This window comes from Panthera onca, chromosome B3 (assembly GCF_046562875.1).
Source record: "Panthera onca isolate mPanOnc1 chromosome B3, mPanOnc1 haplotype 2, whole genome shotgun sequence".
Classification (NCBI taxonomy): domain Eukaryota; kingdom Metazoa; phylum Chordata; class Mammalia; order Carnivora; family Felidae; genus Panthera; species Panthera onca.
Window position 1 is genome coordinate 131295065 of NC_138344.1, and position 22743 is coordinate 131317807.

Genomic DNA, 22743 nt, shown 5'->3' on the forward strand with positions numbered 1-22743 from the left:
GTGAAAAAATAAGTCAGAGAGAAGCAGCTTGCTCAAGGTCACATAGATGCCTCTTCATACATGGTCATCAGTGTCAGAACAATAAAAAATTTTCTTTAAAGTCAGTTATGCCCCATCATAGAATTTAGAAAGCATTTTTCAGGCCTAACCTTGTGTGGGACTTAGCAGGCAGAGCAGAGGTGACTGTACCCATGCTACAGATGGAGAAAATGAGGTTCTAGTGCTGCCGGGTCCAGCCCACTGGGCAGAGAACTAATAAATGGAAGGATCTAGCCTCAGATCCAAGTTCTTCCACTCTTAGGTCCTACACCTTTCCCCCAAGCCATAGCTGCCATACACACTCTTCCAGTAAAGGAGAATCCGTTATGCCAAAGAAATAATCCAGTCACAGATCTGTACTAATACTAGGGGCCTTACAAGTCAAAGAGGAAAGGGTGCCTGGGGGCTCAGTCGGTTAAGTGTTCGACTTTGGCTCACATCATGATCTCATGGTTGATGAGTTCAAGCCTTGAGTCAGGCTCTGTGCTGACAGCTTGGAGCTTGGAGCCTGCTTCGGATTCTGTGTCTCCTTCTCTCTCTCTGCCCCTCCCCTGCTCATGCTCTCTCTCTCTCTCTCAAAAATAAAAAATAAACATTAAAAAAAAAAAGTCAACAAGGAAGAAAACTTGTAATTTTAGAGAAGCAAGCTGATCAAAGTCCTCAGATTTAGGGGATCTTACTAGATCCCATTCAAAAGGGACAATAAGCTTGCATAGTGGACTCACTCAAAACAAGTATCATTTGGAGAAGCGACTCAGGTCACACATAAAAATGATGGAAAATTCTGGGGTGCCTGGGTGGCTCAGTTAGGCGTCTAACTTTGGCTCAGGTCATGATCTCACCCTCTGTGAGTTCAAGCCCTGCATCAGGCTCTGTGCCGACAGCTTAGAGCCTAGAGCCTGCTTCGGATTCTGTGTCTCCCTCGCTCTCTGCCCCTCTCCCACTTGCACTTTCTCTCTCTCTCTCTCAAAAAAAATAAACATTAAAAAAAAAATGATGGAAAATTCTCAATATAATTAGGGAAAGAGGATTCAGTATGAAAGGGCCCTGTCCAGCTGGCTCAGGGACTTGGGTAGCATTACCTTTTGGAGACACATCCACACCCAGCCCCCACCGTGAATCACTGACCATGAACCCTTACCTTCCACTCCAGCTGACCTGAGACATTGGTCTTTACTGCTCAGGTAGATACAAATGTAATCTTAAGAAAAATTGAAAATAAGCTTAAAATTCAAACCCCCGATTCATTAAAAGCAAACACACTCTTGTTAAGTGGCTTCAGTCTACCTCTGCTAATCTATTTCATACGTACTGTAAAATTGTGTGGATTTTCTTCCCAGTTTATGAAGATCCTACTATATTTGTGCCGTGTCCTGAAGTCTGCATATGCAAACTATCAGAGGTGGGGGAGGAGTCCTAGCTGCTGGGCAGGAACTGGGAGACAGGATGGACAGGCTAATTAATGGCTTTTGCCAGATCCTAGGGCAGGGCCGGGGGAGGGCGTGCAGGCAGTGAGGGGCCAGAAGCCTGAGCGATGAAGCAAGAGGATTTAGAGCCACCACGCTTCCATGACAAAAGCACGAATGCATGGCCAAGGCTTGGGGACTCAAAAAGTTTCCGTGGAAAGCCAGAAAACAGCAAGGCTTAGACAAACAACAGCTACTTAATAAAATATTATATACACTATACCTCAATGCTCAATGCAGAACAGCATAACTGACAAGAAAATAGGTTGCAGAGATAAGCATGGGTTTAAAATTCCAGTTCAGCCACACACTAGCTGTGTAACCTTGGAAAAGTTACTAAACATCTCAGAGTCTGTTCTCTCTTCTGAAGGAACAATAGGCCTGTTGTAAACCAGAGGGGCCTCGGCACATGGCAAGTGCTCGGGGGATGGCAGCTAGAGATGATGTTATGTATGCTCTTTTATATTTTGCCCCACATAAGCAAGTGCTTAACTGCTGGTTATTTTTGCTATACTGAGTATCAAAGAGCTACATTTTCTCCAAGGGACCTTCCTGGGATCCTCGTTCACTTAATCTTTCTTTGAAAGAGACCTGGGGCTTTCGGGGGCCTGGGTGGCTCATTCAGGTAAGCATCTGACTTTTGGTTTCAGCTCAGGTCATGATCTCACGACCGGTTTGTGGGTTCCAGCCTGGCATGGTGCTCCAGGCTGACAGTGTGGTGCCTGCTTGGGCTTCTCTCTCTTTCTGCCCCTTCCCTGCTGGCTCGCTCTCTCACTCTCTCTCTCTCAAAATAAATACGCGTTCTTAAAAAATTAAAAAAATAAAGACCTGGAGCTTTCAAGTGTTTTGTCTTGACAGAGTGCCACCTTCCCAACTCCAGAATCACTCTTCAGCCCTCAGAGATCACACACACGGAATTCAAGCAGTATCCACACACTCGGACATCAGCAACACTTCTCTCCAGGGATGCTGCTCTCGGACACCATGCAGCACCCCCCCCCGCTGCTGCATCAGCACAGTGTTTCTAACAAGTGGCTAACAAAGCAACCTCGCCTAAAGCGGGTGAAAGCTTAACTTCCTTTTCCTTAAGGCTGCATTGACCAAACCTTTCGTTTATTCTTTCCTCTCCATTCCAGAGCCTCCCGCGTTAACCTTTTCACTTCACCTAATTATCTCCAGCAAAACCACTAAAATTCTAACCGATCCAATCGATCCCCCTCATTTCCATAGATAATCCTCAAGTATTCCAAATAGGTCCAGAAATAGCGCATGGGGGAATGAGAAGAACTCCAAGAGACAAAGCCGAACTGCCAGGAAGCAGAGTCAAGGACAGGACCCGGCCACACACTCGCCACACATTCACCTTACCCCTAGCGGCGGAAGGCCTTCCACGACGTTCTTCTTTCCGGAGAGGAGATCTGACACCGGCCGCTGCTTCAGGGAGTCCCTCCTGGCTCGGTAGCGCCCCGACGTGGTGAGATCAGATTCGGACATGGAGAGCGTGAGCAGCCCCTCTCTGCGGGGTCGAAGGGCCTCCCCGAGATGGGGCCCGGGCTCGCGGCCGTGCAGGGGGCCCGGGCCCAGCGCGGCGGGGACCGGGGCGCAGGGCCCGCGGGCCGGGCCAGGCGGAGGCTCGGGGGAGCGGCGGCCCCGCGGCGCGCGGGCCGGCAGCAGGGGCACCTCCAGCATGGCCACGTCCTCCTCGGGGTCCTCCTCGTCCTCGCTGCTGTGGATCAGCATGGTGGCGTCCGAGAGAGACTTCTTGTGGCCATAGCCCAGGCCTCCCCGCTCCTCCGCCTCGTCCCGCTCGGCCCTCTCGGGGAAGCCGCCGGGCTGGGAGCCCGCGGAGACGGGCCGCGGCGGCGGCGGGTCGGCGGCCGAGGCGGACAGCGTGCGCTCCTTCAGCCGCAGGCCCTCGAGGCTGTGCGCCAGCCCGGCCACCTCGATGCTGTTCCTCTTGTGCAGGTGCGCGCGCCGGGCGGCCGTGAGCGGCTCGCTGACCTCCTGCAGGGAGTGCGCCACCGGCAGGCTGGCCTCCTGGAACGTCTGCACCGAGTGGTGCACGCGCCTGGTGATGAGGTCGGGGTTGCTGCTGCTGATGTACGGGTGGCGGGACAGGTCCGGGGTGCTGTTGGCCGGCCGCGGGGGCGGGTAGGGCGGGGGCGGGCGGTACACCTGCGTGCGCATGATGTTGGGGGCCGGGTAGTCCTGCGCCTGCAGCTGCACGTTGGTCAGCTCGGGCACGCTGACGGCGCCCGCCACGGGCCGCCGCTCGGCGGGGTGCGGGTACGGGGACGGGCTGTGGAAACTGTAGTTGAGGCTGAACGGGTAGTGCGCCGACTGCGGGGAGGCGAAGTGCGCGTGCTCCCGAATCTCCGGCTGGCTGTACACCAGCGCGTCGGGCCGGCTGTAGGCGTACGAGTTGCCGATGTTGAGGTTTCGCAGCGAGCGGCTCTGCCTTTCGGCGGGCACCATTCCCCGGTTGAGCTGCTTCATGACCGTCTCGTAATCCGGGGTCGGGCGGTACGACGGCGGGATCAGGGCGCTGTGGCGGTGTGACGGCACGTAGTCGGGCCTCATGACGTCACTCCCAGTGATGCTCGGGTTGGAGGACATGGGGGAGGGCTGCAGGTACGGCTGAGGGTTGTTCAGGGAGTTGGTGCTGTGCGCGCTGTATACGCTGCCGTTTCGGATCCGACCGCTGAGGTCAATCTGGGCTCGATCCAGACTCGTCTGGGAGTGGCAATAGTATCCATTCTGGTTGGTGGCAAAGAGGTTATCTGGGAAACAAACATTTAAAGCGAATGAGCTGGACCAGTTACTCTAGGCGGAAACTGAGATGCGCCCTGAACGCTGCTGACATTTTCGGTGTCGTTTACAAAAATCCATGAAGAAATAACCTGGCTTTACCCGGACTATCTGAATGACCGTGGGCACATTTTCTGGAGCCCGGGCGTCCTCATCTATAGAATGGTGATAGTTCTGCCTGCTCTAAGGGTGGTACTCAGCATCTCAACACCACCCCCCCCCCCCCCCCCGCACCAGTAAAGATTAACCAAATCTAAGTCCAATATTAAGAGTGCAGTTGTCTTTTTCTGAAAATCAAAAACGTGTTTTACTAGAGATGAAACAGACTTTCTGGAACTCTAGGTAGCTGGAGGCAGAGACACTGTTCAGGGCATTGGGCCACTAACTGCTCCCTTCCCCTGGTGGGGATGTGGCCTTGCTGATGTTGAGTTAGTTCAAGTACCAACCATCTATAAATACCTCCTTAAGTGGAATTCTAGGTTGTTTATGGGTTCTTCTAGAATGAAGACAGAAAGACAAGAACTCTGCGGGTTCTGCTTCTGCAGGTCCAACAGTGTCATCAGTTGCTATATACCTCACCAGGGGCCAGAAGCCAGGGAGAATCATGCTAAGCTAGTCACCCCCCTCCCCCACCGCCCGCTCTAGCCCCCATGCTCCAGTGAGAGGGGGATCCACAGCTAGCAGAATCAGGAGCACCATCTCTTCTACGATGGCTGCCTGTGTGCCAGGTAGGGCTGGACGGAGGCATGTTTCTTCTGTCCAATCTGCGGTTCACTGGAAACACCATCACTATTGAGGGTGATTTCTCATGCTTCAAAGAGCAGCAGTCAGGTCCTTCAGGGAACAGTTGGCTTTGAAAAGTATTATTTTTGGGATTACAGAGCTGTGTGATGGTTTAGTGACTAGTGGTTATCGAAGTGAATATGTCAGTCTAGCGGATGGACTTTCCTCGGGTGGCACACAATCCAGGAAGAAACAGGGCTCAAACACACACCGTATTCTCCCTGCTGATACCGGTGCCTCACCGTCCTGCACTCTTCCCACACCTGGAATGCTTTGCGACCTCGGAGTCCCTGGAGTCACTGGCACCACAGCCTCTCCCTGGTCCTTACTCCAGCCTGTCTGCACTGGCCTGATACCCACCCCTTCTGGTCTCCCTGCCTGCAGGCTCCTCCCTGCACCCCACAGGACGTCCCTTTGGGAGCCCGTGTGTGCAGAAGACTATGCTGAGCACTGATGGGGGTAAAAGATGGGAATCCAGGTGAGTAAAGGGGAAAAATGTATATGAAAGTCACAATTCAAGGACATGTTACACTACAAGGAGATAAGTGTGACGGGTCCACGCGGGAGGAGAAAAGGATCACTTCCAGCTTGGGCTGGGTTGATGGGGACAGGGAGGAGAGAATCAAGAACACCCTCACAAAAAATACAGCATTCAAGTGGCCTTTGGGGCAGTGGGGAGGGCCTGCCTGGCTTTCAGCAGCAGCCAGTCAGCCAGTGGGTGCGGGATTACCCTTCCTCACCCCGTGGCCTATGCCAGGCATGGTCCTATGACTAGAAGAGGTCAAGGGAAAGGGAGCACAAGATTGAGAGACAGTTTCCATGCCCCCCTGTCCCCACCACCCTGACCAGTGTTCTAGACGGAAGAGGCCTCTCCAGCGGGAACACAGGGGCAGGCAGCTGGGGAGCAGAGCCCTCCTGCCTGCGCACGACAGCCAGGTAACCTGAGCAAGAAGTCACCCTTACTGCATGGGCCACAAGAGTTCCCACAGCCCAGCCTCAACGACCCGAGGGGAACCAAGCACGTGGGCAGGAGAGTACACTACGGGGTCGTGTCAGGGCAAAGGGCGTTCTGAGTGACAGGGCAGCTCGGACAAGGCTGGGAGACCACTTGTGGAGGGCATCCTCGGTTCGGCTGGAGGACAGAGGGAAGGAAGACTGGAAAAGGAGTGTTGGGAATCAGCATGGAGAGGGTGGCACCCCAGGCAGAGGAATGAGAGGAATAGGGAGATGAGAAGAGCCCGGCACTCTTATGTCAAGCGAACTGGGGAGAGTGCAGACTGAAGATGGGGCTACAGCTAGCCATGGGGCTGGACTAAACCAGGAACAGAAGGCCAGGGAGACGGAAGGGATATATGGAGCTAGACGCAAAAGCATGTGTAACGACTGGGTGTTGAGGGCAAAAAAAAAAAAAAAAAAAAAAAAAGGCCAAATTACATATAGTTTGGAATCCAAGTAGCCAGGACAGTGACTTCATCACAAAGATGAAGTAAGGACAAGGGGGAGAGGGACAGGCTTATGGGGTAGAGTGATGAGCTGAAATTTAACGTTTTCATTTTCAGCTCATTGTAATCGCGGATACCATAAGCCAGCACCCCGCGGAGGGCTGTCCATGTAGTGGCCCCTAAACTGTGACTCTGAGACAGATGGCAGTGCAGGGCCCAGGACCAAGGACAGGTGGGAAACACAGATGTGACAACCGTCCCTGCTGAAATCTGAAACGTGGATGGGCTGCTGTGGGAGCCTGCCCAGGGAGGGAAGAAGGCCACAGGCAGACGTTCCCAGGCAGCGAACAACGCTGATGGCACAGGAGGAGGAGGGGAGGGAGAACCAGAGCACTGAAAAGAGACTGTTCAGGAGAGAAATCTGGGACGTGCTGGTGAGGAGGACGCGTGGGGCGCTGGGGACCTGGGAGGGCAGCGGAAGGAATAAACGGGTAATAACCACACAGGCACTACTCTCAGAAGCAGCAGGCGGAAAAGGGAAGGGAACAGTAACTCCGACCACTGTTGGAAGAGAGAGGCGTGGCAAGTACAAAGTATTAGGATATCTGCAGACCGAGGAAAAGGGCAGAGTGGTGAGGTAACTCTAACAATGCAGAGAGAAGAGTCTTTACCCAGAGGTGGGGCACCTGGAGGTGCAGAACCAGACGAGGGCAGGGTGCAAGGAGCAGGCGGTGAGGAAGGCAGAAAATACCCTGAGGTGCATACTCTGGGAATCCACACCCTGAAGCGCTGTTCCCCTATGGCCTACCAGCCTACCTCACTGGAAATTGTCATCTGTGCACGTAAGGCCCGCACACAATACACTCACAACCTACCTCTGGTCCCTTCACACATCACTTCTACCAGTTTCCTACCGAGAGTCCAACCATACCCCTCCTCTCCCCAATGCCCTTCCTCATTCTGTGCCATGGCATCCACTGTCCCCCCAAACCAGGGGTAGCAATCCCAATCAACTGCCCGCCTCTCTCTCCAGCTGTCTAAATCCACCCGTCTTTCCAGAAAGCCCTTCTCAATCTCCCCAACAGGATGAGACTCTCTTCACATAATTGCTTGCCCTCTCTCCTCAAAACAATCACGTTCTCTTTGTATTTATTTGTGTACTAGTCTTATCCCCTACTATTAGATTTTAAGATTCTTAAGATGTGGAACTACTTCTCTGCACTCAGTCTCCTTGGCTTTTAGAGCCCTGTACACAGGGTAGAGAGTAAATGTCTGCGAATGAATGCTTGACATTCAGCTTTGGAGGCACTGCCTTAAATACAGCTCGCTCTACTAATAAAGTGAAAAATAAAAATAAATAAACAAAAATAAAGATGAAATGTTTAAAGCTTTACAATGGGAAGCTCTCAGGCAGGAAAAAAAACAAAACGAGCTTGCGATATCTTGTGCCAGAAACAAGGAAGCACTCAAAGGCTAACGGGGGAGTATCAGCAGGACACAGGAGCCGGCCGAAAGGAGCTCCCATGGGCCGAACTCTGGATCATCTGAGTATCAACATCTGATACTGCATATTGAGACACATTTTCAGAAACTGAATCTAATGGCAGCTCCTTCTACGAATCCAGGATGGCTATAACCGTGAAAACAATCGCAATGTAACATCAGCCAAAAACTGTCCTGGCTCCAAGATCTCCAAGTCTTCATAGATTTATTCAGAGTATAATAATTTTATACAGCATTTCAGAAATAGTGTACTTTACCTTGGGAGGAAGTGTATGGTTCTGTATAATGTCCGTTATAATGCAGCTGGGGTTGGGGAGGCATCACATAGGACTGGGGCTTAGGCTAAGGAATGGAAAGTTGGAAACAGAGTTAAAATACATTGCTACCTATGTAATATATGTAAAGTAAGTCTCCGCTGGTTTCTTTCTTTCCATTAAAAAACTTCTAAGGAAGTTAAATATATTATATAGAAAATACACATGGAGACCCTGTAGCTCTTACCATATTTATCACTTTCAGTGTCTCCCAGAATGACAATGCCAAGCCCTGTACAGTGGTATCAGACATCAGATATCACAAGAAAACAAGCTGTATCCAGAAAGTTAAGAGCAAGAAGGAACAAAGTTTCCTGAATTCTTATATAAACATGTGAATATAAAAAGCTTTTATGTAGTATATTTAATCTTCTCAGGCAAAATTAGCTAGTATTTTAAAGATCTACTAACTTCTGATTACTCTTTGCTAATAGTCGAAAATTGTAGTATTAGGTTGGACCTAGTATTTAAATATGTGTAATAACATAAAGATTACATAAATATTAGGCTCAGCCTACTGCCGTTTCTTTGGTTAAAAACAATCTAATACCAGCACACTTTTGTGGTCCATCTAAAAATTAACACTATCCAAAGGATCTTTTATTAAGGAAGATGACATCACTAAAAGAAAAAAAAGCAATCATAATTTTCCTTCTTTCTTACCAGAGACACCCTTGAAGACGACCTCCTCCGAATTGGGTTCACTGTGACAGTCTGGGTTTGCCTGTAAAAATAAGACATGTCACTGAGACATACGTACACATAGTTTTCCTAATTTTGCCAAAGTAAATCAATAAGAAGGTAAAATGATAAATCTGCTAAAGTAAAAAGAAGATAAAACTAACCCAATCATAAATTAGAGAAAAGGAAGGAGACTCTCTTGTCCTCACTTGGGGCCTCCCCACTTTGTGGCTATCCAGAAACCCCCCTCACCCCCCCTCCAGGGTTTGAGCCTCCTGATGCAGCAACATCTGCCTGGACAATGAAAGGATCAGCAGGTACGTCTTTTCCCGGTCTATCAGGTAGAACCTCTGGAACGAGCATAAGCAGAGAGGGAGAGTGGCAAGGCTTGATCACCCACAAACATGTCACAGAAGCAAGATTCAGTGCACACGTATCTCTCCCGTGGGCCCGGGTTAGCTCTGAGCACCTCCACTAACAGTCCTGAGGGATAACCACCAAATGCCAGCCCAGAAGCCTGAAGCAATGGGACAGGCCTGTAGTTAAAATCTACTAACCACATACTACAAACATAATCAAGAGGGAAGTTTATAACTTTGGTAACTTAATCCAGATTTCCTGTAAGAAACTAAGAGAAAACAAAAAATAGAAAATTTGGTTCGGTGGGCCCGTGGTACACCCATTTGACTTTTCTATGCAAGAAACTTCTCTCTGGTTTTATTTTTTTTAATGTTTTTAAGTTTATTTATTTATGTTTAGAGAGACAGAGACAGTGCAAGTAGGGGAGGGCCAGAGAGAGAGGGAGACAGAGGGAGACAGAGGGAGAGAGAGGGAGAGAATTCCAAGCAGGCTCCATGCTGCCAGTGCAGAGCCCGATGCAGGGCTCAAACTCACGAAACTGCGAGATCATGACTTGAGCCGAAACCAAGAGTCAGATGCGCAACTGACTGAGCCACCCAGGCATCACTGATTGGTTTTAAATGTATTTTTTAGAAACAAATGAGAATATTAACAAGTGCAGACTGACATTTATCAGATAATTTGAGATTTTAAACTATTCCCATCAAGTTCCATCTTTGAATAAATAATTACATCAAAAAGGAACAAGACACAAAAAAACCCACGTGTAATTTTATCACTTAAAATTTTTTATGTTTATTTTTGACACAGAGAGAGTGCGAGTAGAGGGAGGGGCAGAGAGAGAGGGAGACACAGAATCTGAAGCAGGCTCCACACTGTCAGCACAGAGCTTGACGTGGGGCTTGAAGTCACAAACCGTGAGATCATGACCTGCACCAAAGTCAGATGTCCAACCGACTGAGCCACCCAGGCGCCCCTAATTTTATCACTTTTAAACAGAGTCAGGATGTTTTTGTTTTATGTGCAATTTATTGCAAATAAGGTCTAGGAACCTAAACATAGGATTTTTGGCTTTGTTGTGACTTACATAATTTTCTCAAAGCACTTTTTAATTAAAAAAAAAAATTTTTTAAGTAAGCTCTATGCTCAACGGGGTTAGAACTCACAACCCCAAGATCAAAGAGTTTGTATGCTCTACTGACTGAGTCAGCCAGGAACCTCTCAAAGCACTTTTTTTTTAAATTGATGAAATAAATATGTAAATGTTTATTTATTTTTGAGAGAGAGAGAGACAGAGAGAGGGACCATGAGCAGAGGAGGGGCAGAGAGAGAGGCAGACACAGAATCCGAAGTAGGCTCCAGGTTCTGAGCCATCAGTACAGAGCCCAACGTGGGTCTTGAACCCATGAAACGTGAGATCATGACCTGAGCTGAAGTCGGATGCTTCCCAGGTGCCCCACAAAGCACAAAGGTTTTTTCAAAAAAACCTTCCACCATCTGTTTCTGGGTCATGAGCTTATGTGACACATAAATACTAATTACAAAAGTATTTTGTGACCTTTGGTTATAGTGTTCTAAGGACTAATTACTAGAAAATCCAGAATCACAAGGTAAACACTCAGTCCATTTAATCAACAAATTTACCATAATCTTAGCATCTTAACAATTAGTATCCTGTATTCAAACCCTGAAAATTAGCTTATTTTTATAAGACCTTTGAGATAAAATAAAACTAGTGCTTATTATTTCTGATTAAAAACCATCACCAAATTGGGGCACCTGATGGATGGGTCAGTCTGTTAAGTGTCTGGCTCTTGATATCAGCTCAGATCATGATCTCAGGGTTCATGAGTTCAAGCCCCGCATTGGGCTCTGCGCGGACAGTGCAGGGCCTGCTTGGGATTGTCTCCCTCTCTCTGTCCTTCCCCCACTTGCTCACGCTCTCACTCTCTCTCTCTCTCAAAATGAATAAATAAATAAAACTTTAAATTAAAAAAAAAAAAAAAAAACCACCACCAAATTAGAGGACACTTATATTTACAACTACACGGATGGAGCTAGAATGTATTATTATGCTAAGCGAAACAAGTCAATCAGAGAAAGACAAATACCATATGATTTCACTCATATGTGGAATTTAAGAAACAAAGCGGATGAACATCTGAGAAGGGGGAGTGGAAAGAAGAGAGGGAAACAAACCACAAGAGACTCAATGATACAGAACAAACTGAGGGTTGATGGAGGAAGGTGGATGGGGGATGGGCTGGATGAGTGATGCTAAGGAGGGCATTTGTGATGAGTACTGGGTGTTGTATACAAGTGATGAATCACTGAAGTCTACTCCTAAAACCAATACTGTACTGTATCTTAACTAAAATTTAAATATTAAAAAAAAGAAAGAAAAAAAAGAAAAGAAAAAACTGTCACCAAATATTGGGCTTTAATGAAACTAGGGTGGTACCGACTCAGTGACAACGTTAGAATAAGGGAACATAAGAGCAATCTGAAAAATGTCTCCCCCCCCCAAAATAAAAACTGCTTCTGTGATAAAGGGGATATTCCAGCTCAGCAGAGAGAAGGTAGGTTTTTGGTACAATGGACCATTTATAAAAAGTTCAAGTGTCATTAATACCATCTAAGAAAGCACGTTAAGAGATGCATTTAAAAATTAGAAATTTAAATATGAAGTCATAAGTGAACTTACGGAAACATAAATTCTTCTATTATATATCATAGGCTGAAGATCTATCTAAACACGAGACCAATAAGAGAAATTACAAAGAAAAAAAAAAACGAGTGCTCATCAGGAACTTAACATCAGGTGACTACAACTGCTTTTTTACTAGTTGATTTTTTTAAATTAAATGCTTTTTGTAATAATTTTCTTTCATTATCATCAAAGTGTGTTAAGGTTGTTGCTAAAGAAGAAGTGTCTCTTTTCCAAAGAATATTCCATCTGCCAGAATTTATGTAACTCAACAACGACACAACCGATGTGAGTTCTGTCGGGCCGCAAGAATACCTGTTAACAACCACCAAAGCATTATCGGTCCTAATGGAGGCCTCCTCGGGGAAACAAGGTGGGAAGGTGCACCGTGTTCTGTTTTGTTGAACGCTCACTCACTGTACATTAAAACACTCCTTAAAATCAGCATCCACAATCTGAAGGCATTTTGTAGCCTTGGAGTTTACTTTGCCTCTGCTTATTCCCCATAGGTTTAGGCAGAACTGGGTCCTCTGAAGCTCGCATTTAGTCCACTGTCCAAACGGACTGAACTTTTAAGGTACTATAAATTCAAAATTCAGAGACGAGAAGAAAGGGCTGGTAGAGTACAACAACATGTCCCGAGTTGCCCAGCCTCGGGCAAAAATAAAACTTGAATGTGTTAAATTAAAAATGCAGAGATGCAGAGCTTAGAAGCATAGGCAGGAACTCCCACACGCGATATCTATTTTGGCGCCCTTGCTGGGAGCACCCAGTGTGGAAGCGACCCTGCCCGCCGCAGAGGCCGCTTCTTGCTAAACACAAACAAACTGGACATGTCTTTCTCCCGCCAAACGGTCTGACTAGGCAGCCTTGCCATCAGTTCTAATAGTCTACCTCCCCTCTCTTCCTGCTGCCGTTCTTGTAAATGCAGCTTACTGAGAGGTCAGCCATCCTTACCTGAGTGTATAAGAGAAAATGGCATAACTGCTGGTTGGTGTTTTCCAGACTCTGGGGGCAGTTACTGTATTGATGGGTGCTGCTAAAAATGAGACAGCCGAAGAACTCTTAGGGGAAAAAAAAAATCACTGGAATGTGTGCACCAGAGAAGACAAACTAAGTATATGCTGCTGGCCCAAGTAAAATGAGTATTACTTACTGAAGCAGCGCTAAGGGCTGAACGTGATTATTTCACGGAATCTGAACAACACCATAAAGGATGCCAGTTATTATCTGGGTTTTACAGACAAGGAAACGGATACTTAGATTAAGGGAACTGCTCTTGGTCACATGACAAATAAGTAGCAGAACCGGCACTGGGACCAGGCAGGTCTGTCAGATTATGGAGCGCAGGCTCCTAGCGACTGATTATTTTCCCACCCCCTCCCCAGCCCCAGCCGATCTGTAAGCTCCATGGAGGCGCGGGGACATAACGGTATCACTGGTGCCTGGCACAAAAGGAAGGCCTCAAATGTGTGCCAAACAAATGAGTGACACCGTGAGTGAAGGACTGAAGCAGATACCGATTACTAAGCATTTACAGTTGAGCTCGTTTCTTTTTTTTTTTTTTTTTTTTTAAGTTTATTCTGAGAGAGAGAGAGAGAGAGCGCAAGCAGAGGGGGGACAGAGAGAGAATCCCAGGCAGGCTTCACACTGACAACGCATAGCCAGATGCAGGACTCCAACTCTTGCAACTGTGAGATCAAGAGTCAGACGCCTAACCAACTGAGCCACCCAGGCATGCCGGACTCCTATTTCTAAGAGCTGTCTCAATTCTGCTGTGTGAGCTTCCTTTCTTATTGGTTTATAGCTAGTGAAGAGAAGACTGTGGTGAATGAAAAATGTGTTGGATGGTGGAAATACCTACAAATGTTGGTCTCAATGACTTTCTTATGGGATAGGGTTACTCCATCTTCTTCCAGGCCTCCTCCAGGCTCTTCAAACCCTGCAGTGGGCTTACAAGAAGGTGCAGCCCCATTCCCCTCCAGGAAGCACCTCCTCCAGTCAGTGTTCTGGCCAGAGTTTCCAGAACAAAAGTGGGCACACATACCAGCCCTGTCACTATGCTCAGCAAGCAGCCTGCCGGTGACTGAAATTCAGCTTTCCCTCTAGACTAAGTCTCTTGAAACCTTTATCACCTGGCTCTACAGCTTGGGGGATACCAACCTCCCCAAGAATGTTTCTCTCCCAGTCTTTTTCTCATACGAATTAGAGAGACTGATTACAGCAGGACCAATTCTGAGGTCTGGAAGAAGGTTTGTGACCTAACAGATTGACATTATTTCATTTAATTCCTAATCCAACCCTAAAGGAATAGTCACATTCTTCTCTCATTTAAAAAAAATTTTTTTTTAATGTTTTTATTTTATTTTTGAGAGAGAGACACAGTGAGAGCAGAGGAGGGGCAGAGAGAGGGGGAGACAGAATGTGAAGCAGGCTCCAGGCTCTGAGCTGTCAGCGCAGAGCCCGACAAGGGGCTTGAACTCACAGACTGCAAGATCATGACCTGAGCCGAAGTCAGATGCCCAACTGACTGAGCCACCCAGACGCCCCATTCTTCTCTCATTTTTAAGGCTTGGGTGACATCAAAAGCTGATTCTGCTACTTAAAGTACCTTGCTTATTGTTATTTTTAAAGCTTTATTTTGAGAGAGAATGCGCACGTGCACACGTGAGCAGGGGAGGGGCAAAGAGAGAGGGAGAGAGAATCCCAAGCAGGCTCAGTGCTGATGGCACAGATGCAGGGGCTCGAACTCACGAACCGGGAGATCATGACCTGAGCTGAGATCAAGAGTCTGTCGCTTAACCGACTGAGCCACCCAGGTGCCCCTAAAGTACCTTGTTTAAAAGTGGAGGGAGGGAGCAAGTCATTCTATAAATTCTAAAATATACTCATCTGGGTCAAGTTTGGATGAATCAAACAAGGCCATCCAAAACACCATTTTATTATATGTCAGGACCAGCAGGGGGTGGGGCGGAGGACAACACTCTAGGAGCAAAATCCTCTTTCTATACAAGTAGAATCATCTCCTGAGACTCCAGGTGCCCCAGGCTGACCCAGCCATCCAGAATCCACTGTCCAATTTCAGGCTCGATGCAGTTTCATCAGATGCCCATCACACTATCGGCTGACCCGTCTGGACCATAAGAACGAATCTACCAATACTTCAGGATCATTATAATATTAAATGTGACTGAACAGTCTAGGTTGACAGCCTTAAAAGAAATGACCATAGGGGCACGTGGGTGGCTAAGTCAGTTAGGCATCTAACTTCAGCTCAGGTCATGATCTCCTAGTTTATGGGCTCCAGCCCTGTGTTGGGCTCTGTGCTGACAGTTTGGAGCCTGGAGCCTGCTTCAGAGGGCAGTCTCCTCTCTCTGCCCCTCCTCTGCTCATGCGCTCTCTCTCAAAAATAAATAACATTTAAAAAAAAAATTTTTTTTAAAGAAATGACCATAAAATTTAAAGTTATTTTCAGTTTTATCACCCATCAAAACATTAAAAGCTAAGATTTCATTTACTTCACCTGAGAGCAAGTGCTGATAGTGAACTGTGTTAGTTTCCTACAGAATGAAGCAGGGATCCTCCATGAATGGCTCATGGATATGGACTTCCTTAAATCTACTGGATGTACAGAGATTAAAAACAAAATATGGAAAATACTCCTTCAAACATAATTATTTCATCTCTGAAACACTCGTATGTTTTCTTTACATAGATATATGCAACTGAAGGCCCTATGAATGTAATTTTATTTACATTTAGCAAGAAACAGCAATATGACTAAACTTAGATTTCTAAAACTGAATTTCTTTCTTTTCCATCTGAACTTTAAAATCATTAGCAGGTGATGATTTGCCAAAAAAAAACTCCTTAAAAAAAAAGGCATTAATACCAACCTATATGGATGCCTACTTGGAAAGAGATTGTAGTTTGCAGTTTATTCCAAATGATTGATTTGATTCTCCATTATTTTCCAGAGGAGGAATCACTGAAGAAATGATGGTTCAATATTATAAATACTCTTAAACTTATGAAAAGGCTGTGTTCTGACAGAGTGCGTATCTATTGCTTGGATCTCAGAACACTACTTCTGCATGAAAATAATGTCACACGTGATTAGGTAACCAGGCCAGTCCAGGAGAGCCCCAAATGTGACCGCTGTGGACTAGTAGCACCACTGAATCTGGCCACCAGGGGAAGCACATTCATGCACGAATACATCCGGAGCCGCAAGCCAGCAGCCGGCAGAGAAAGCAGGGCCCATATGCACAGAGAAAGCAGGGCTCCCCCTCCCGGTCAGTTAGTGCTTTCCACATCCCACCACCAGAGGAACAGTGGGACTCAGGGAAAAACACACCTATGTGGTGTCCAGGGAGGAAGGGAGGGGAGGAGGACTGGGGCTGAGGGGCTAATCTTTAGCTGGTTGGTTCCCCTGCAGGGTCATCCCTGGTCATTTCCTTTTCCTTCCTGAGTCCCAAAGATGGGCCTACCCTGTGCATGGTTATTCCTAACCAGTTTTTCTTCACACCTTGGCTCCCTATAAAACAGAAAGCACTTCCACAGCCTTTCCTCTTCCTTCCTGGCCTTAAGGGACAAATGTCCTTCAAGATTTTCCCCCCCCAAATTACAATCAGTAGTAAAAGGAAATCAACAAGGAACAAAAGGGCTCTTCTGCCCTCTGACACCCATCTCTGTCTCATCTCTGTCTCACTCAGGCTTCACTAAGCCTTAGGTACAAGGTGCCTTGACAGACACTGGGGCACCACCGGACAAGACAGACAAACCAAGTCCACGTAGAACAGCAGGCACACGACGCGCTAGCAGCCTCGCGTGGTGGTTGGCAGCACTGGTTGTGCCGCAGGGCCACGACAGTGTGGGTCTCTGAACCTTCATCTATCAAAAGACATTAAGAATTGCACCAAACAGGGCTGTTGTAGAGGTTAAAGGAAATAATGCTTGACGCAGAGGAAATACCTACTGAATCAGAAAGTGGTAGAAAACAACCAGAACTTTGAGAATGGCACTGAGGACTTAGCAAACTAAATGCATGGTGGCCTCCAGGACGGCTGCACTTAAACTGGATCTGGAAGAACAACCAAGAGTCTACCAGAGAAGGGGAGAAAGAGTGCATTCCAGCAAGGCCTGGGGCTGCAAGAGGCATCAGCATTGTAGGACCTATGGGCACCAGGGCCAGGATCAAGGGCAGATGAGCCCAGAGGAGGATCACAGGAGTCTTGTGCTTAATGTTGTAGCTAAGGAAGCGGGGGGAAGAGACAGGCTCAGATGCGGTTCTGAGCTATAACTTTGGGAGAAGTGCTACACCTTTTGCTCATCCATCCAGAAAACTGGCTGGAGCCAGGGGAGATGGGCCCGAGAGCCAGATGAGAGGCAGCTACAATGGGACAGGGGAAAAAGGACAGCATTGAGAAAGCTTGTGGAGATGAAGCAAAACCTTCCAAGTCTCAGTTTAGAGGTCACTCTGCTGAGAAGCCTTTCCTACGTTGGCAGGTCTGAGTTAGGTACCCTTTCTCCGAAGGGCCTCTACGGCACCACGGGCATCCCAAATCAGACCTCTTAACATGCATTTCTATAGATTCCTTCAACAAATTCATCAAGGCCTGCTGTGGGCCAGCCCCTTATTCAGCACTGGGAACACAGGGGTTAATAAGAGAGTGTCGGCCCTCTGCGGCCCTCTGTGCTGCTGTGGTGCTTACCTGCTGAGAACAAGTAAACAAGCAGATATACAAATTCAGGTGGTACTAAGTACTATGATGAAGAATCAAATAGGGCAAGGGGATACAGAGAGATAGGTAGGCAGGGAAGGGGTCCCCAGGGCAGCTACGGTCAGCCTCTCTGAAGAGGGGCTCCTCTGATCAGACAACTAATGTAGTGGGAGAATGAGGCATGCAAAGGAAAAGCATTTCAGGCAGAGGAAGGGGCAAGCACAGCATCTCTAAGGGCAGACCATGTTCACAGACCAGAAAGGACACTAGTGTGGCTGGGAAAGGGTGAGCAGGAGGAGGGTGTGTAGGAAATAAGGCAGGAACCAGGCAAGGACCAGATCGTGGACAGCTTTGTGCTTTCAAGTATGATGAAATTCCAGTGCAGGGTTTTAAGAAGAGTGATAGGAGCTGACCCATATTAAACTAAGACCAGTCTGGCTGACTTATGGAAAGCAGGCTATAGGCACGGCAGGTACCGAAACAAGGAGGGTGTCAGAAGGCTGCTGCAGTATTCTAGATTAGAAACACTGATGGCCTGGCACTGAGTTGTTAGTGGAGGAGGTGGTCAAAGTCACATTTCAGATATATTTTGAAGGCACAGCTTGCTGATGTATTGGGTGTGGGATGAAATAAACAAAAATCAAGTGGGAATTACGTAGGTTTGGGGCTTGGGCAACGGGGTGAATATGGAGTGTTGCCACTTATCGAATGCGAAAGGGTAAGGAAGAGGCAGATTTGGGGGCAGGAAGAGAAAGAGCATGTCAAGAGTTTTGTTTTAGACACAGCAAATCTGGGATGCCTCTTAAGTCACCAAGGGCAGACATCAAGTAGGCAGTTGGCTGTGCTCAGGGAGAGGACTGAGCTAGAAATAAAATCGGAGGCAGTTCCAGCAGACAGATGCAATCTGTAAGCCTGACACAAGGTGAATCCCCTGGAGAACGAGCATAGGTGGGAAAGAGGTCTGAGGATTACACCAGCAAAGGTGACTGAGAAGAAACGGCCCAGAAAGAGGAAAAGCAGGAGAGGGTGGGGTCTTGGCAGCCAAGGAGGAGCAGAGTGCAGAAGGGAAGGGGTGGCCAGAGGTTAAGTGCTGCTGAGTGGTCCAGTGAAAGAACTTCTGTGGTCCTGACAGGACCATGGGATGAAGGTCACTGTCACCGTGACAAGCAGTGTCAGTGTGTGGCAGCTAGGGGAGGCAGGGCAGAAAGAAGGAGAGAAAACAAGTCTATACAACTCCTTTGAAGAAATTTGCTATATAGGAGAGTGGAGATATGGAGCCATGGACGGATGGCGTGTGGAATGAAGGTCAAGTGTTTTAAGAGATGCAATATTATAGCATGTTTGTATGCTTATGGGAATGATCCAGCAGAACGGGGGAAGCCCATGCGGCTAAGAAAAATATTCCTTAGGAAGAGAAGGTATATATTCTCCAAGCGGCTTGACAAGCTAAATAATTACTCAAAATGCCAATAAAAAAAATTCTCTTTTTAAATTTCAAGAATCAGTGATTCTAGTAAATAGGTGAAGAAAATCTTAGAGGCATATATCTGTAGTTATTAGAAGACATCCAAAGATAAATGAAACAATATTTTTGAGAACTATTTTAACACGCAGTTTATGTCCTAAAACTGTTATTTTCTACAAAATTTTCCTTTCTAAATGACACGATACAGCTCAAGATGAAAACTCCTAACCTCATTATTTTCTACAATTTCCATGAACAGGATGTACTCACAGGCTGCATTGATTTAGTCTGTAGAATTTGTGTCGCGCAACACAGAGTCTCCACACGTATTTTGCGGTTTCCATGTCTTCCTAGCAAATGAAATATGCATAAAGTAAATGAAAACACATTTACAACTTGATACAGAGTTTGTCGGAGAACAAGATATGACTGGGGGATATAATATCCCGACTCTTTCAAACACACCGACTCTTTCATTTTCTAATGCTGCGCCTATCATATGAAGGCTCTAATTAGGATTTAAATTAGGAAGACCAAAAACAAAAAAAATGTTCTAAGGGTATGACTCTTACAATGAACAGTTTCAGATGACTTAGAAATTTTAAAAATTATGAAAATATCAACTTGTATTTTGACAAATAGATACTCAAAGACAATTAAAAAAAAAGCATTTGACTTGGTGACTCAACACTGCCTTTGTCAAGAGAGCAAAAGCAATTAACTGTGAAATAATATTTCTACAGAGGCATTCACTTAGCAATGGAAATTAAGATGTTAGTACTTACTTTCTCTCCTATTTAGTCCCTTTAGTTTACTTTAAAGATCACCATACCAGATAGTATTTATTCAAGGACTCATTCATTCAACAATATTTACTGAGCAACTACTTTTTGCCAAGTGCTATTATGCAAAATGTTATTAATATTTTATGTTTTATAAAAGTACTAAATATTATAATTTTATTTTTTTTAATGTTTATTTATTTTTGAGAGAGAGAGAGTGAGAGCAAGCATGAGCAGGGGAGGGGCAGAAAGGGAGGGGGACAGAGGATCTGAACCAGGCTCTGTGTGGACAGCCCAATGCGGGGCTCAAACTCACGAACCATGAAATCATGACCTGAGCCGAAGTCAGACACTCAACCAACTGAGCCACCAAGGTGCCCCAAATATAATTTTAATGCCACCTCCCTCCCCAAACATGCACAATGAAATGCTAACTTGTTAACTTCTAGGGAAAACGTTCCAGATTCCTAGTGTTTACTCACAGTTTGGAACTGGATGGTCTCCTCTTTACTGGCCAGCTCTAATGCAAAAAAGGACTTATTGTGGGACATGTGAGCAATATCATGCCACCTACAGAATAACAAATAGAAAACAGCAATGTGAGTGTCACTAGAAGATGGAACATAGGATTTTTCCTTCTCGAGCTTGATGTGTAAGTTAATATTTGTTAATCGTCTTAAAAAGAAAACAGTTGTTTTAATCAGCTGGCATGCATCTTCTCGTTGAAGTGACAACAGCTAGTTGCAAAAAGTAAATACATGTAGACTAGGTGAAGGCAAACAGTACTTAAAAACATTAAGATCTGTCTATCCTCGTTTGCCAGATTAGTTTGATCAAAGAGGCCTCTCTGAGCTGGTTGCCAATGCCTCCTTCATTCATTCAACAAACATCCATTGTAACAATGCCCGAAATCGTGTTAGGTCCCAGGGATACTAAGATCAGTAAGGTACGGTGCTTCCCTCAAAGAAACACAGTTGGAGGGTGGGGATGAGAGAGAGAACATAGACATAAGCAAGTACCATTAAGTTTTTCAGGTAAACAAGGCACAAAGGTGGAGGAGGGGTGCTCTGAAAAGCTTCAGGGTGAAACAAAGGTCAAATGCCAGGAACCCCAAGAGTGAACTACTCCGGGTGTGTTCATCAGGTTTCAAACTCTGATCCTGTATTTGCTAACTGTATTTTACCAAGTTTAGATTTTATATATTAATATTTTATTACATAACATATAATTTTATAAAAGGGAAAAATGGATCTGAAAGAAAAATTTTACCTCTCTTCATCCTTCTCCATTACATTAGATTTATTTATCTTAAATATATTATTTTTTTTGAGAGACAGAAGGCGCAAGTGAGTGAGAAATAGAGGGAAAGAGAGAATCCAAGAGGGGCAGAGAAAAAGAGAGAGAGAGAAACGGGGCTCAAGCTCACCCAATGTGGGACTCAAACTCATGAACCATGAGATCACCATCAGCTCAGCAACTGAGCTGAAGTCAGACGCTTTACGACTGGGCCACCTAGATACTCTATCTTAAATTTATTTAAATAAATAAAATTAATTTTTTGTGATTCAGTGTTTAATTGTTAAACCTAAAGATTATCAGCATCATTATTAAAGAAGGCTATTTTAAAAATTTGTACCCAGTGAGATAAAAGAAGCTGGCTGGAGGCCTCCAGTTTTCATAGGGCCCTTCGGGCACTGTCAGAGTCCTGCCTTGCTGGTGCAGTCCAGATCCTTTTCTGCCCTCTGACCCCCAACTCACACTTAGAAGACTTAAATGAGCAACTTAGGGCCATGAGAGCAATTGCCAAAGGGGAGTGCTGCTGGACCGAGGGCAGTACAGTCTGGGAGTGGGTTTATGCTCCCCACACTGGGTACACTCTCCATGGTCAAAATCACCATGGAGAATTCAGAGCCCAAAAGGCAGTAGTAAAGGAAAATAAGGAAAGTAAAGGAAATGAAGGAAGGAATGTCAGCTTAGAGAGAAAAAAATCTTCAAAGGAAAACCTAGTTCTCAAAAAGAAACAGAATGGTTTTTAGAGAGCTTGAATAGTGGGGAATTAAGTTTCTTTTAATAAAAGAAGCCATTTGAGGATGCGGAGAAAGAGGATCTCTTTTGCACTGTTGCTGGGAATGCAGACTGATGCAGCCATTCTGGAAAACAGTATGGAGGTTCCTCAAAAAATTAAAAATAGAACTACCCTACGACCCAGCAACTGCACTACTAGGTATTTATCTAAGGGATACAGGTGTGCTGTTTCGAAGGGGCACATGCACCCCAATGTTTACAGCAGCACTATCAACAATAGCCAAAGTATGGAAAGAGCCCAAATATCCATCGATGGATGAGTGGATAAAGAAGATGTGGTATATATACACAATGGAGTATTACTCGGCAATCAAAAAGAATGAAATCTTGCCATTTGCAACTACATGGATGGAACTAGAGGGTAATATGCTAAGCAAAATTAGTCAGAGAAAGACAAATATCATATAACTTCACTCATGTGAGGACTTTAAGATACAAAACAGATGAACATAGGGAAGGAAAGCAAACATAATATAACCAGGGAGGGGGACAAAAACATAAAAGACTCTTAAACATGGAGAACAAACAGAGGGTTACTGGAGGGGTTGTGTGGGGGGGGGGGGGATGGGCTAACTGGGTAAGGGA

General features: G+C 46.1%; 1 protein-coding gene and 1 long non-coding RNA gene across 4 annotated transcripts in view; one reads left to right on the forward strand and one right to left on the reverse strand.

Annotated features, from left to right (window-relative positions):
- PTPN21 (protein tyrosine phosphatase non-receptor type 21) overlaps positions 1-22743 on the reverse strand; it is an 82807-nt gene that overhangs the window by 9713 nt on the left and 50351 nt on the right. For all 3 annotated transcript variants that reach the window (XM_060620483.3, XM_060620486.3, XM_060620484.3), the window contains exons 9-13: positions 20556-20643; positions 19562-19641; positions 9019-9079; positions 8299-8383; positions 2874-4285 (exon numbers count right to left, since the gene is read on the reverse strand). In XM_060620483.3, coding sequence (XP_060476466.2) covers positions 2874-4285; positions 8299-8383; positions 9019-9079; positions 19562-19641; positions 20556-20643 — 1726 coding nt within the window. The remainder of the gene's footprint in view (positions 1-2873; positions 4286-8298; positions 8384-9018; positions 9080-19561; positions 19642-20555; positions 20644-22743) is intronic.
- On the forward strand, positions 1915-13269 carry LOC132670183 (uncharacterized). The gene is made up of 6 exons (XR_009606514.3): positions 1915-2130; positions 5481-5574; positions 6656-6770; positions 9022-9353; positions 12133-12217; positions 12308-13269. It is a non-coding gene; the product is annotated as an uncharacterized LOC132670183 (long non-coding RNA).